The sequence below is a fragment of the Pyrus communis genome, chromosome 15, assembly GCF_041283825.1.
Source record: "Pyrus communis isolate YQ-2024b chromosome 15, ASM4128382v1, whole genome shotgun sequence".
NCBI classification, from domain to species: Eukaryota; Viridiplantae; Streptophyta; class Magnoliopsida; order Rosales; family Rosaceae; genus Pyrus; species Pyrus communis.
The window spans coordinates 16681653-16694070 of record NC_142579.1 but is presented as its reverse complement, the minus strand read 5'-3'; the positions used below and the strand labels follow the sequence as shown (position 1 = coordinate 16694070).

Genomic DNA, 12418 nt, shown 5'->3' with positions numbered 1-12418 from the left:
TAAAATTATGCCTTGTTTTACCATGAAATGACATTTTTCCCAATTTAAAACAAGGTTAGTTTCAATGCATCGTTTCAAGATTAAGGTGAGATTATGTAAACAATCATCAAACAAATCACCAAAAACACTAAAATCATCCATGAAAACTTCAATAATCTTCTCCAAAAAATCTGTAAAGATACTTACCATGCATCTTTGAAAGGTGGCTGGTGCATTACATAAACCAAATGTCATTTGACGATAAGCAAAAGTACCAAATGGACAAATAAAAGCAGTATTTTCTTGATCATCTGGAGCTATAACAATTTGATTATATCCCGAATAACCATCAAGAAAACAATAAAAAGAATGACTGGCTAACCTTTCAAGCATTTGATCAATGAACAGCAAAGGGAAATGATATTTCCTTGTGGTGGCATTGAGCTTCCTATAATCAATGCAAACTCTCCAACCTGTTTGGATACCGGTTGGCACAAGCTCATTCTCGGCATTCTTCACCACTGTAACTCCCGATTTCTTTGGAACAACTTGAACCGACGAAACCCAATGGGTATCCGAGATAGGATAAATCACTCCACAGTCGAGAAGCTTGATAATTTCCTTCTTCACAACTTTCATCATTGGAGGGTTGAGTCGGCGTTGAGCCTCTTGAGTTGGTTTAGCCCCCTCCTCCTCTAGAAGTATTCGATGCATGCAAGTTGTAAGGCTAATACCCCTAATGTCGGCCAAGGTCCACCCTATGGCTGTTTTGTGCTCTTTCAACACCCGAATCAGTTTTTCTTCCTCTAATGCCGTGAGTGTTGAAGAGACTATGACCGGCAACATTTCTTTGTCTCCCAAATAGACGTACTTCAAATGACTTGGCAATGGTTTAAGTTCAAGAATCGAGGCCTGAATCACTGAAAGTAACAACTTATTAGTAGAAACGGGAATTGAAATTGGGATTGAAGACTTACTAGGATGTTGTGGCAATGCCCCTAGGGCAGCCATCATCTCGCCAATTTCATCACTAGGCACGGCCAGATTGGGTTCTAGGCTCAATCCCTCGGCAATTGTTGTTTCAAGGGGATCCTTGTCCAACGAATCTAGATAATCATGTGCCAACGAATCAAACACATCAATAGAAAAACAAGAATGATCATCTTTAGGATATTTAATAGCTTCAGAAATATTAAAATCAATAATCTCACCATCAAATTCGATCGTTAAAGTCCTTTTGAACACATCGATCTTGGTGCGGGCTGTTTTCATGAAAGGTCTCCCAAGGAGGATCGATAATGGGATAGAATGGGTTGAATCTTCCATGTCAAGCATTTAAAAGTCTACTGGAAAGATCAAATTGTTAACCTGCAACAAAACATCTTCCAAAACTCCTTTCGGATATGCATTAGAACGATCGGCCAATTGAATAATTACACCATCTTTTTTAAGCTCTCCTAAGTTCATAGATGCATAAATTGAGTAAGACATGACATTAATTGAAGCTCCTAAGTCTAACGTAGTATGTTCAAACTTAGTATTGCCAATAACACAAGGAATTGTAAAACTACCCGGATCTTTGCATTTAGGTGGTGGTTTCCTTTGTAGCACTGCAGAAACATTCTCACTTACCTAGACTACTTCCTTGTTCGAAATCCTCTTCCTTGTTGTGAAAAGCTCTTTCAAGAATTTGGCATACTTAGGAACTTGCTTGATTGCATCAAGGAGCAAGATATTGACTTGAACTTTCGTAAAGGTTTCCAGAATGTCTTTCTCATTCTCTTCTTACTTTGATTGCCTAAACCTGCTAGGAAAGGGCACACTTAGTGGAATAGAACTAGAAAAATTCGAATTTGGACTTACCTTGGTGGTTTGGGACAAGTTTAGGGCCTTAGGGGGTTGCGGCAAGGATTGGTATTCCCTTGTCGTGGCCCTTGCTTCCTGTTCTTCTTCTTGCAGCAGCTTTTCTTCCTCGTTAAGGCCTTGTTTGGATGGTTTTGGGTGATTTCCAAGCTCCTTGCCACTTCTCAATGTAATGGCCTTGGCGGTTTCAAAGCCTCCCTTTGGATTCACAACGGTTGAACTAGGAAGTTTGCCTTGTTCTCCAAACTACCCAAGGAACTCTGAAATTTGCCCCATTTGCTTCTCTAATTCATCCACCTTTTTGGCTTGATTTTGCATTGCTCGGGTTTGATTTTGGACTCCCTGCGCCAAAGTAGTTAATAATTGAACAGATTATGGAATTGGTTTTGAATTGGTGTGTATGGCCTTGGAAACATCCCAGGGGGTGGTGGACCAAATCCTCCTTGTTGTTGAGTTTGTTGAGGCTCCCTCCACTTCATATTTGGATGATCTCTCTTTCCTGGATTGTAAGTGTTGGCGTATGGATCATGCCTAGGTTGATTTTGGCCTTGATAACCAACGGCATTGGCAGATTCCCATCCTCCATTCTCAATCAATTGAGAGCATTTCTCAGAGTGGTGTCTTTGCATGGTGCACACGCCACATACACTAGCTTTTTGCACTTTGGATCTATCAACAACCTGTGACATAAGAACAGTGAGATTAGCTAATTGAAATTGAATTTTAGAAATTGCATTTACCTCATTCACTTGTTGTTGTCGTGGGGGGTCTCTTTATCCAACTCCCTCGTATTGTTGTGCATTCAAGGCTCGATTTGCAATTAAGATCTTGGCAACCACCAGTGTTTTGTCAACCAAAGCACCCCCTGCCGAGGCATCTAGCATTTGTCTCTCAATTGGAAGGAGTGCCTTGTAGAAATATTAAATTAAAAGCTCTTTGGCATGATGCAACTAGAGTCTTGAAACGCTCATAATACGCTGGAAATGATTCTCCTTGGTTTTGTTGAATGCCACTAATTCTCTTCCTCAAGAGAATGACTGTCGAAGTTGGGAAAAACTTCTCTAAGAATGCTCGCTTCATGTTTTCCCAATAAGTGACGGTTCCAGGTGCCAATTCGTATAGCCAATCTTTAGCCTTTTCCAAAAGAGAGAATGGAAAGGCTTTCATCTTCAAAATCTTCCCATCGACATTGATGTGTGTTATGCTTGAACATACCACTCCAAACTCTTTAAGATACTTGTTTAGATTTTCCATGGACAACCTATGGTATTTGGGAATGTGATGCAACAAGCTAAACTTCAATTCGAACTCATCGGTCTTGCCTTGACCTGCCCTAGGATATTAAATGCATAAAGGCACGACATTGTCTAATCCTGAGGTTGAAAGTTCCTTGATTGTTCGATTATCCGCAACCATAGCTTGTTCTTCTTCTTCCACTTCTTCTTCTTCAGATTCGGCCTCAGAACTAGATGGACTAGGTTTTGGATGCCTCATCTTTCTTCTTAACGTTCGTTCAAAGTCGTTGTCAAACTCCAATATATGCTCACGAACCGGTTGAGAACTACGAGTCATAAACTAGTACCTAAAACAAAGCAAACAAAACAAAATAAAATCAAAAAACAAAAACACACGGACAGAAACAAAGAGGAACACACGGCACTAACTAGGGGAAGATTAGCAATTTTGCTAATCCTCGGCAACGGTGCCAAAATTTGATGTGAAAATTAACTTGACACACAAATTAAACCCTAATGTTGACAATTGTAGTATATATGTAAGTAGAGATCGTTCTAGACCGCGGATTAACTAAGGATGCTAATCAACACAAATAAGACTTAAAAACACCAAATTACACTCTATAGACTCAAAACTGACTCAAAACACTCAAAACAGCAACAAACAATAAAAAAGACTCAATTCTACACCTACCAAGTGATTTCTACGAAAATAAGACTTAACTTGACTCAATGGACTAAAAGAAAACAAAAATTGACTCAAATAACTAGACTCAATGGAAAGGGGATTGTTTTTTACGAATTTAAGACTCAAAATAGAAACTTTGCATAAAACACTTTGTAAAAATGAACTTGGTGAATTAAAAAGGGTGAAAGGCTAGTTAAAGGGTCCTTCTCCAAACATGACATATGCATACAAACCAATTTCTAGTTATTATTCCTTTAGACTATGAATGACAATGCCCCAAATTAACCGTGAAAAGCACAAATTAACTTTTCAGATTTTCCTCAACTCATTGAATTGGATGGAATACGCATCACAACCAAATTATCCTTATCAAGTTCCCTAACTATGAAAAACATGATAGAAAGACATATCAAAGGTCATTAAGTTCTTTGAAAACCATAAGCATTGACGAGGCACTAGTAACTATGAAAAGCATGATACTCACACCAAGGATTTACTTAACACAATCATGACTAGTGACTTCCACTACTTGTGAATATAAGTTCATAACAATTAGGTGAAACTCCCTTATACTCTAGCATCAAATTCATGCATGCAAATTAAGTGTCGACCCTCGATCAACATACATAAACAAGTTTTGATAACTCAGATAAGCAAATCACATTCAAGACTCAAGAAACAATAACTGGATGTAATCAATTCATATAAAACATATAATCATGGCTTCGAATTCACCTCCAACTATAAAGAAATTAGTTCCTCATGTTCATCATAATTCAAAACCAAATTAAAATAAACATTGAACTAAAACTAAGGATAGAAAGAACCCAGAAGCACTCCACACTCCAATGGCAGGTACGGCACTCCCTTGGATGGTGACAAGCAGGGCACAAGTCATTTTCTCCTTTCTTCCTTGTTGCGGCACTAGGGTGATTTAGGTGTTTGTGGTGTGAATTATGGTGTTTGATGGCTGAATAAATGAATGAGTGACTGAATGGATGAGGGGGGCTAGTTTCTGCGGCATAAGCATGTGTGTATATATATATATATATATATATATATATATGATGCACAGCAAACCCTAGGGAAATCAGACTAGGGTTAGAAGTTAGCAGAAGTAAAGGATTAAGGCCTTAAGGTGTGGCACAAGACTTGGACCTTAAGAAAAGGGTCAAAACCTAATTAATTTCTGAAAAAGCTTTGCACAATCCAAATCCACAAGGAAAAAGGCCAATTCAATTTAGATTCCAAGAGGGAAAAGGGACACAAGGTGCGGCACAACCCTTGGATTTAGGAATAGGCCTTCTAGAAAGGGTATTGTGGCAGATTTCTAGAAGGAAAGGCATAAGGGGCGCGGCATCCTCTTAGGAAAAGGATAGGGCTTTTAGAACCATATATTTAGGTGTTCTAATGTGAAATTAAGTCCTAATTGCAGTAGGAATTAAGGTAGCAAAAGATTAGGATAGGATAAGATGAGATAAGGTTGCATAAGGTTTGGATAAGATAAGGTTATTTGGATAATGTTTCATGTTTCTTGCTCTTTCCTTATCTTCTTTGTCTTGAACTTGTTTCTCCAAATTTGTAGCATGTTCCTAGCCTCTTTTGACTTCAATTTCGTCCATCCACCTTGCTTCATATGCAAGCTATCCATTCCATGCCCAAAACTGCTCCAAATGGCTCCAAAATGCACTTTCTTGCCAACTTTGCCATTAGGACCTACAAACACACAAAAATAGCTTAAAACACTATAATAAATGGAAACTAACTATGTAAATGCAAGAAAACAAGCTAACTAAGTCGCATAAATATGCTCATATCACAAATTCGTAAGATGAGATATGACATTGACATTTTTTTAAAGATAGGGTATGAAACTGTGACTGACCTAATAGTTGAGGTTGTTTTATGTAATTTACCCAATAATAATACAATAATACATATTTTTAATATACCATATATACATATATACTATGGCCAATGTATTTTACAGTAAGTTTTTAAGTAGTTCAAAAAATTAAAATCATCAAAATAACTTTTTTCTTAACGTGTCGAAATAGGTTGTTCACGTGTCACCATTGTGTAAACCTATTAAGGACCCATTATCAATGAGTTCTTATCGTGTGACCCAATAACGACCCAATTAGTTATCGTGTTGACCCGAAACCCATTATTTTCATGTCGTTTACGTGTCGTGTTAACAGGTCATGTAAGAAGATGCCAGGTCTAACCCTACTCGTTCTAAACAGGGCCCTAACTTTGAAAACTTCACATCAATGCAACTCTAAAAACGTTCAAAATTACACTGTCAGAGAAGCCTCATTTAGCCCAATCCATCTGGAATGGTTAGCAACTTGGGAGGCTCAAACAGTAATAAGTGCAGTAATGATTGGCAAGCTACGGGCACGGGCATTTGGCGTCTGGACCCGAAAGTCCAATGTACCCTCCACTCTCTGGCAAGTTTATGCAACCAATAAGGTTATGGGTTATAACATTCAAACCCAGGCTCTACGCCATTGGAGGGAATAGTCGAAACTACTTCTATCCCAAACCAGCTTACTAAGTTAAGTAAGCTCAGCAACACCAAGTTTTAGCAGGTTGGAATGGGACATCCAAACTAGGTAATCCCCAAGAGGAATTTATTCCAACGAAGCTCCAACGCATGGAAATGCTTTATCAAGCCAACTAAAGTAGTTCGATCGGAAATGCTTAGGTCTGACGCTTAGAGTCTAACAGAAGGATTCAAAAATTATTTTTAACCCATAGGCAAACGACCTCATCTCCAACGAACTTTCGCCTAAAGATTCACTGTAGACAAACACGCAACACAAGTTAAGGGGTACATACCCCTCGAGTGTCATGTTGCAACAAGATTGAAGAACCCAGAAAAGGAATATGAATAGCAAGTAATGGGAGGACATTCCCAATAAACAAAATATTGTCTTCTCTGATCTAACGTGAAGAATAGAAACAAGGCAAAAGGTTAACACTTGGTATTAAAGTAAGTTGGTTGTTTGAATATCGTAATGGGTACCCTTACAAGCATCGAATTTGGGAGATGATGTTTTTCCGAATCAACATCATTGAGAGCAACTCCAGCGTTGGAGCCCTCCCCCCTGGCAATACACTATTCAATCCACCTAATGAACAGTAACTGCCCTTAATGAACAGTAAATAGCCCTGGCAATAGAATTTGCATCTCCACCGTTACACTTCAATAGCCCTGGCAATAGGCAATAAAATATTAGTATTTTTTTTTATTTATAAAATAATACAAAATAATTTTAATTGTAATATCGGATAAGATTTTTAATCGTTCTCATTGCGCCACGTGTCATTATCCGAAGTATTATTAAATAATACAAAATATTACAAAATAATACAATTATTGGTGATGGATTTCTGATAAGATTATTAACCAATCACGTCGCGCCACGTGTCATAATCGGTTCACAATCTTTGAGGATAGATTTCCATCAGATTTTTAACGAATGACGGCATGCCACGTGTCATAATCTGTTCACAATCTTTGAGGATAGATTTCCATCAGATTTGTAACGAATGACGGCATGCCACGTGGCATTATGTACAACCTAATTCTTTCTGAATCCTCTATATAATCCACCATCCATCCTCACAAATCTCACACCAAAATTCTCAAGATCTCTATCATTATTCATAGTTTCTGCTTCCTTATTCACCAAAATCTGTATCATTATTCATAGTTTCTGTTTCTTTCTTTCAATGTCTTCTTCTTCTTCCTCAAGGATGATGTGGGAATTCAATCAGGAAGAGGAAGAATTGTTTAACGAATCAGAAGCAATCTTCAATCACCAAGGGGTAAGAAATGAGAGGGAAGAGGATGAGGAGCGTCAAATGAGAGATGACGAAGTAAGAAGGGGCAGAGCCTCACATTCCTGTCGAGTCATCCAAGCTGCGGTTCAGATCTGCAGGCCCAGCCGTTCCAGAAACCTTGATAGAAGCAGGCAACGATGAGGTATGGAACTCTTGGATGATTATTTTGTTCCTAATAGTGCATTCCCTGATATGTACTTTAGACGTCATTTTAGAATGGAACGACATTTGTTCAACAAAATCATGATTGCTGTTTGCAACCATGATTCTTATTTTGTGCAAAAAAAAGATGCTTTTGGTGCTATGGGTCTACTGCCTGAGCAAAAATTACTGCTGCCTTGCGGATGCTTGCATATGGAGCATCTGCAGACCAAGTGGATGAGATAACGAGGATGGGGAAATCAACCATTCTTGAGTCCCTGATGAGGTTTTGCGGAGCAATCGAATCTATCTACACCGCTGAGTACCTCCGCAAACCTACACACATGGACTTGGAGCGGCTATTGAAGAAGGCGGAGATGCGTGGCTTTCCTGGGATGATTGGAAGCATTGATTGTATGCACTGAACGTGGAAAAACTGTCCAAGTGCATGACAAGGGGCTTACGGGGACAGAAAAGGAGCAAAAAGTATCATTCTGGAGGCGGTGGCATCTTTTGATACATGGATTTGGCACGCCTTTTTCGGGGTCCCGGGAGCTCAAAATGACATCAACGTCCTTGCCCAATCCCCAGTGTTCAACGATGTCCTGCAAGGAAAGGCACCAAAAGTTACGTATGAGGTCAATGGACGTATGTACGACGGGCCATACTACCTAGCTGACGGCATCTACCCGCGCTGGTCAACATTTGTCAAAACAGTGCCACGTCCGCGGAGTGCAAAAGAAAAACACTTTGCAAGCTGTCAAGAGGGGTGCAGGAAGGATGTGGAGCGTTGTTTCGGTATCCTCCAAGCTCGATGGGCGATCGTCAGGGGTGCTGCCAGATTGTTTGATGTAGAGTCGCTTCGATCCATCATGATGACGTGCATCATTCTTCACAACATGATTGTGGAAGATGAGTACGATTATGAAGCTGTTGATGAATATGAGCCACACCCGATGAACAATTCAAGAACACGTATATATTGTGCTCATGACGCCACCGATGAGCCCGTGCAACATGAGCCATTACAAAGGGATGGACGTTACAATGAAAGGCTCATTCAACGATATACTGCATTTCAAATGCCAGACATGCACAATGCCCGACAAATTGACTTGATAGAGCACCAGTGGGCATTGAAACAAGCTGAAGATAATTAAGTTCATTTAATGTGTTTTTTTGAATTTGGTATGTTTATGTTATTTTATTTGGTGTGTTTTATTATTTGGTATGTTTATGTAATTTTTTTATGTTTATGTTTATGTAATTCTTAGTATATGTAATTCTTAGTATGTTTATGTTTATGTTTATGTAATTCTTAGTATATGTAATTCTTAGTATGTTTATGATTATGTTTATGTAATTTTTTTATGTTTATGTTTATGTAATTCTTAGTATATGTATTTTTTTTATGTTTATGTTTATGTAAAGGACTTTTAATTAGAACCATGGACTTTTAATTATTTTATACAAGGACTTTTAATTAGAACGATGGACTTTTAATTATTTTATACAAGGACTTTTAATTAGAACGATGGACTTTTAATAAATAACTTACCAAATTAATTTGAATAAATATTCAAGAAATTGGAAACAACATAAATAATACAAACAATAAATAATAAATTACAACCCAAAGTGATTGGAAAATTATGGGCTCCGATTACAAAAAGTACTCTATTCATCATCACCTAACCAATTTATGGTGCTAGGATGATCTTCTCTTGCGGTGCTAGAACCACCTTGGCTTGCTATTGTTTCTCTTGCACGCCTCCTTCGCACCACGTTCGCTTTCTCTGACTTCCAAAAAAATTTAGAATTTGGAGACTTCCCTTCTAAAGACATGTTCATAATCTCACGATCTTGTTGAGCCCGTCTTTCTTCTCTAACATGTTCCCTTTCTTGCCTAAGTAGCTCTCTTTCTCTCTCATTAACATAAAATTCTCTCTCAACAGCTGCTTGTTTTGATGCCTTTCTAGCCTTATCAGCCTCATCTTTCGCCAGTTCCCTCGCCAAAGTCAATTCACCTTGGCGAGTAAGTTCTTCCATGAACTTTGCATAATCGTTCTTGGAAGCACTCCCTTTTCTCTTTGAAGCCTTCTTACCTTGAGGCCTAATTGGAAAACGGGTCGAACCCGACGCTTGTTCAGGGAGGGGCGTTTCGGGCACTTCTTCTGCATCATCTTCATCAACATGATCGAGTGTAGAGTGTAAAGGGGTGCTGTTCATGTGCACTTCTGGACCGACTGGCACAACTCTAAATTTAGGACAATCTTTGACAATATTCCAACATTCCCACCGGTTGAATGATTTATTTTTGCTTTTGGTTTTGGCAGCGTACCAAGCTTGTGCTTGAAGTTCCTACACAATAAAAATAAGTAACAAATAAATAATACAAATAAATAATTATAATGAAAATAAGTAACAAATAGGGGCATTAGAATTCAGAAGTTAAAAATGGGATTACAAGATGATTTTAAAAAGAAACATTCAGTTCCATCAATCAACCCAAGTTTAAGTTTCATGCAAATGTATACCTAGCAAATATATATATATATATATATATATATGTCATGTTAATCATAACATGGGGCTAGAGTTCCAAGTTTAGTAAATAATTTTAACCTTAAATATACAAATTTTTTTTCTTAATGTAAGTGATATTATACATTAATTTTAATGAAAATAAGTAACAAATAAACAATACAAACAACATAATTATAATGCAAATAAATAATTATAATGAAAATAAGTAACAAATAAATATAATGTAACAATAATTATAATGTAACAAATAAGTAACAATAACATAATTATAATGTAACAAACAACATAATTATAATGTAACAAACAACATAATTATAATGTAACAAATAAGTAACAATAAATAATAAATTTTGTACGTAACAAATAAATAATACAAACAATAAATAATAAATTATGTAGATAACAAATAAATAATACAAACAAATAATTATAATGTAAATTTGGGTATCAAATAAATAATATATTGTTACCTGATCCGAGTAATTTTCCCCACTTCGAATATTACTACTAGCTTGTGCCAAAGCGTCTCTCCACGTACTAAACGATTGGCTAAGTAATTTCCAACGACTGGACATCGATTCTTTGGTTCTTTTCCCACCAATTTTCTCAAGAAAATTGGTATGAATAAGACTCCACATTTCTCGCAACTGCATCTCATTACCCGTAAGCGAACTATGAGTAACTTCAACCCAGCTAGTACACAACGCAACATCTTCAATAAGCGACCAATTCGTACCTGCACCAGTGGTCATTTTGTTGAAAAAAAATGGATTCAAACTTTGAGACAAATAAAGGAATGTGATTGAAAGTAGTTGAGAAAATATGAAATTGTTGTGTAAGGTAGATGATAATGAGAAGGTATTTATAGAAAAGTAAAAACAATTTTTTTTACAATTTTTTTTAGATTTTTCAGATATTTTTTTGAATTTTTTTGAATTTTTTACAATTTTTTTTAAATTTTTGTTCAATTAATTAATCTCTGCCGTTGGATATAAAAAAATTTGAATTCCAACACTCCAGATTGTGCCACGTGTCACAACGGTAACTTTTCAGATTTTTAAAACTATTTTTTCATTTATTTTTTCATTTATAAAGCATTTTAATATCCACCGTTGATCTCAGATCGAACGGTGGATATTAAATCTGATTTTTTTTTTTTTTTTACCGTTGAGATCTAACGGTCCACATTAAGTGACCGTTAAGATCTAACGCACCGTGGGAAGCCACGTGGCTTCCCAACGGTAACTGACACTTTCTTTTTTTTTTTTCTGATTTTTGTGTCGGGACGCGCCCCCACGCGCGGGTGGGGTGCACGCGCCTGACACAAAAAAAATTAAATAATGCACTGACGCCACCCTGGCGTCAGCCTTGCGTCACCCCCACCTCGGGCTCAAGAGCTGGCAATCCCTCATGGGCCCTTTGCTCGAGCCTCCCCCTTCCATCGGGCTCCCCCACGCTGGAGCCATGCCACCGGCCCTCGGGCCATTGTTTTGGACCCCTTCCCCCAAGCAATACCCAACGCTGGGATTGCTCTGAGGGGGCTGTTATGCTCTGTTTCAGACCCACAAACTCACCTGTGCTTTGCCTTGCTTTTTATTATTCTAAAGTTAGCTTACTTGGGAAAGTTAGCTAGATCAGGGACATTGCTAGAAAAATATGAAAAACAAGAAAGGAATACCCTCAGATAAAGTCAAGAAGATTTAAAGCCCAGACAAGGGAAAAGTATTCGATGAATGAGACATTTCCTCATTCTAGCCTAGCTGAATATAAAAAAATTACTTCGCAGCATCGGAGTCTGTCACGACCTTAGGATTAATTAAAGAGGAACCAACAAGATAATTATCAACATCAGCAGTGCCTTTCTTTTTTAACTGTCTCAGACTCTGAAGACAATTTAATCTGCTCCGATAAGGCAAGCATGGATGCATTGACCACAAGCGAGGAAGGCACCAGTAAATCAGTATCCTGTATTTCCTCCAACAAATGAGCATTGTCCGACTGATCGCAGTGATCCTGACCAGTATAGCCATCATGATAACCCTGATTATACTCAAGGATGATGTCCTCTTGGTATTGTTGCCATAACTTTGCGACCAAGTTTGACTAAAGGACG

General features: G+C 37.8%; 1 protein-coding gene across 1 annotated transcript; it reads right to left on the bottom strand.

The window, feature by feature from the left end:
- Nucleotides 1-6125: 6125 nt before the first annotated feature.
- Nucleotides 6126-11083, bottom strand: LOC148690592 (uncharacterized). The gene is made up of 3 exons (XM_088684959.1): nucleotides 10776-11083; nucleotides 9541-10119; nucleotides 6126-6215 (listed from the first exon to the last, which is right to left on the bottom strand). Exons 1-3 carry the CDS (start codon nucleotides 11055-11057, stop codon nucleotides 6126-6128), a joined length of 951 nt encoding a protein of 316 aa, XP_088541085.1. The 5' UTR covers nucleotides 11058-11083.
- Nucleotides 11084-12418: the final 1335 nt, after the last annotated feature.